At 50.1% G+C, this 2783-nt stretch overlaps 2 protein-coding genes and 1 long non-coding RNA gene across 3 annotated transcripts in view; all 3 read left to right on the top strand.

Moving 5' to 3' along the window:
* LOC111746158 overlaps window positions 1-2544 on the top strand; it is a 5989-nt gene extending 3445 nt beyond the window's left edge. Inside the window, exons 2-5 of the mRNA XM_023537120.1 lie at window positions 1-156; window positions 233-398; window positions 486-669; window positions 1265-2544. The exon at window positions 1-156 is cut by the window's left edge and continues 1 nt beyond it. Of these exons, the coding sequence (XP_023392888.1) occupies window positions 113-156; window positions 233-398; window positions 486-669; window positions 1265-1311 (441 nt within the window). The 5' untranslated portion in view covers window positions 1-112 and the 3' untranslated portion in view covers window positions 1312-2544. The remainder of the gene's footprint in view (window positions 157-232; window positions 399-485; window positions 670-1264) is intronic.
* The window catches only part of LOC111746160, a 36103-nt gene that overhangs the window by 17200 nt on the left and 16120 nt on the right, over window positions 1-2783 (top strand). The window lies entirely within an intron of this gene.
* The window catches only part of LOC111746156, a 17133-nt gene that overhangs the window by 1925 nt on the left and 12425 nt on the right, over window positions 1-2783 (top strand). The window lies entirely within an intron of this gene.

Below are 2783 nucleotides of genomic sequence, written 5' to 3'. Positions count from 1 at the left end.
GGGAGGGTGTGTTTACTTAAAATGTGATGAGTCATCCCTGGCAGCCCCTTCATCACTGTCACCGTCACGGCCTCCTCGAAGCGCTCCTGGGACACGACATCGCCTTCCGACGATGGACCCGAAGACCCGAAGCCAGCGAGCCGGCTCCTCTCCAGGGTGTGTGACTCTTCACGGGGCTTTGTCTGCCAGGTGTGGCGCCTGGTCCCCTGACCCCCGTCCCCTCTCTCCACAGGAGGCCCCCGGAGGTGGCGCCTGCTTTGGGAAGTGACCATGGCTCTCCGGCCAGCACCGCTCCATCCCACGAGCGGGGAGGGGCTGCCACGACAGCTGACTCGGACAGCCGGCTGTCGAATGGTGCCCCCTGGCCAGGAAGCCTCGCTGGACCCGTCCTGCCGAGGGTAAGTGCGTCTCGGGTGAGCATGCGATTAAAGTGGTAGTATGTCACTCGGCCCACTACCCAATATTGTCCCACCCATTCTTTACAGGGCTCCTGCGAGGGGCAGCCGCCTGCGGGAGCGACGATGGATTCTCAGCAGCTCTCACTTATGGTACTTGGAGAGAGGCTGGCCGTGATGAATTCGATTCATCAAAGCGAGTCATACACGGCTCTCCTCTCTTTGAGTGTCAAATTCTGCCTCGGAGGGCTGGCTGAGCTGTGCTGTTCCCGAGGTAGGTGCCCAGCTGGCTGGGCCCTCAGCAAGCGCTTTCCTGAGGATGCACGCTACTGCCGCACTAACCAGTGGCCAAGCTCGGGCAACCCCCTGGGGCACTACTAACCTTAGGACGAGCTGAAGGGGTGGCGGAGTGCCCTGACTTCTAAAACATGAGCAGCGAAACACACATGGCTGACTTCTTCTGCTATCTGACCCAACCTTGAAGGGGCATCTAGGGGCATCTTTTTATAGTCCGCTCTCAGGATATAGGGGAGAACGGGACAGGCCCCGCGTGACCCCTGGTTTACTAGCCTGCCGCAGCCCCGCGCCCTCCAGGGCACTCTTGGGGGCTTTACTAAGGAGGCTGCCATTAACCTGGCCTTGCACATGTGTGGTCTTTCAAGAGCTCTTGGCTTCGTCTTTATGACTCACACGCGCTGACTTCTTTGCATTGCTGGGTGTCGCTTGCATGGCCGGCCAAGTGCGGGAAGTGGCATTGCTGGCCGCACTCATCCCAGGTTGGTGAACCAGGGGTTGGCCGGAGAGCATGGGTTTGACTTGGGGATGGAGCCAGTTGGTCCCCTCAGCCTCGGTGTCCCATCCGCCCTCAGAGGCCACTCCCAGGCTGCCCAGACTGCGTGGATACGGGATGCCGTGAGCACTGTCACCTCGTGGTGCCGGAGGGAGGTTGTCCGTGGTGAGTTCGCATTGTTTAATGATGCCCAATACACGGTCGATCTCTTTTCGGTATCGCATCTCGCCAGGCGTCATCTTGGAGCTGATGCCATTTTCGGGGAGGCCCCTCATGTAGGTCCCGCGTCAGCGTATGGGAACTTACAGTTGGCCCTGGAACTAATAATGGGCAGGTGTCACTAGTGCCCCTTGTCCCCATTCGGCCCAGTTAGAGGGGCATCGCCTGCTGCAGGGAAGAAGCACAAGCTGTAGGCTGAGACCCTGGCCGATCGGGGGAGTAAGGGTAGCCGCCATGCCTCTGGGAATCTTTTAAAGGAAAATGACCAAGAGTCCTTTTCTCTTTTCCTATTAAATCTGTCTTGGAGGGAGGATTTCTTAGGCGTGTTGGCAAAGTCAGGGAAGGGGCGTGGTTTCAGCATTTTTTTCTGGGTGAAGTGCGCAAGCAGATTCACTTCTGTTGGCCTGGAAGCTGCAGCAAATTCAAGGCCAGAGATTGGTTAGTTCCGTTTTCATAATTTTGCAGGCGAAATTATGTTTCTTGTTTTTCTTCTTGAAAAGAATAATTATTTTGCCTTATTCTCATATTTATTGGAATGAAAAATGCTTATAATAAAAACTCAAGCGATGTGGAAAAATGTAACTAAAAAGGGAGAAAATGACCTAGATCTTCGCGCACCCAGAAATCACCACGAGGGTTTTAAAAATTTCAAAGACCGGTCTGAATATGTATGCAAATAGAGAGGTAGACAGAGAAAAATATTTCACAAATGTGGGATCACATTGTATGTAAACTTATTGAAAATGTCAACTGTAATTTTACTTGAATTTAACGTAAAGAACGAGCCGAAGACGATGACAAGAACGGATGAATGTTCTTGCTCTGCCATAAATATTAATTCCTAAAAGATCCCTATAAAATTAAGAAACATTGTGTAAAACATTAAGTGGTTGGGATCATATATATATATATTTTTTTTAATTGTTCCATTTCGCTGTTCATTCTGAAATATAAGAAAAATCAGCAGACTCACACTTGGCCCCACCTCCTGCTTTATTTTTACTTACACAGTTTAATTCTTCCATTATAAATATTTGCATTTTTTCCATAACCACAATTCTTGCAGGTGTTTAATCATGGTTCTGTATTTAAATGAAGTCATTACTCACCACCAGTTTTGTTTTTTGTTTTTTTTTCCGTTAAACTAAGCCTTCTCTATTCCTGAGATTTTTATTTTAATTCATCTCTCAGTGGATGGATTTTATCACTGTTTCTTCGAGACTGGCTCACAGACGCTACTATACCTCAGTCCCTGCGCGTTTGAGAATAGCTGTCTCTTTCTTTTATACACAAGGGACAGCTTAGCTGGGTACATAGTTCTCAGCCTGTTTTTTTTTTTTCTTCCTTAGAACCTTGTAAACACCGCTCCTCTGCCTTCG

This window comes from Pteropus vampyrus, unplaced genomic scaffold (genome assembly GCF_000151845.1).
Source record: "Pteropus vampyrus isolate Shadow unplaced genomic scaffold, Pvam_2.0 Scaffold178, whole genome shotgun sequence".
Lineage (NCBI taxonomy): Eukaryota > Metazoa > Chordata > Mammalia > Chiroptera > Pteropodidae > Pteropus > Pteropus vampyrus.
This window is presented reverse-complemented; position numbering and strand designations above follow the sequence as displayed.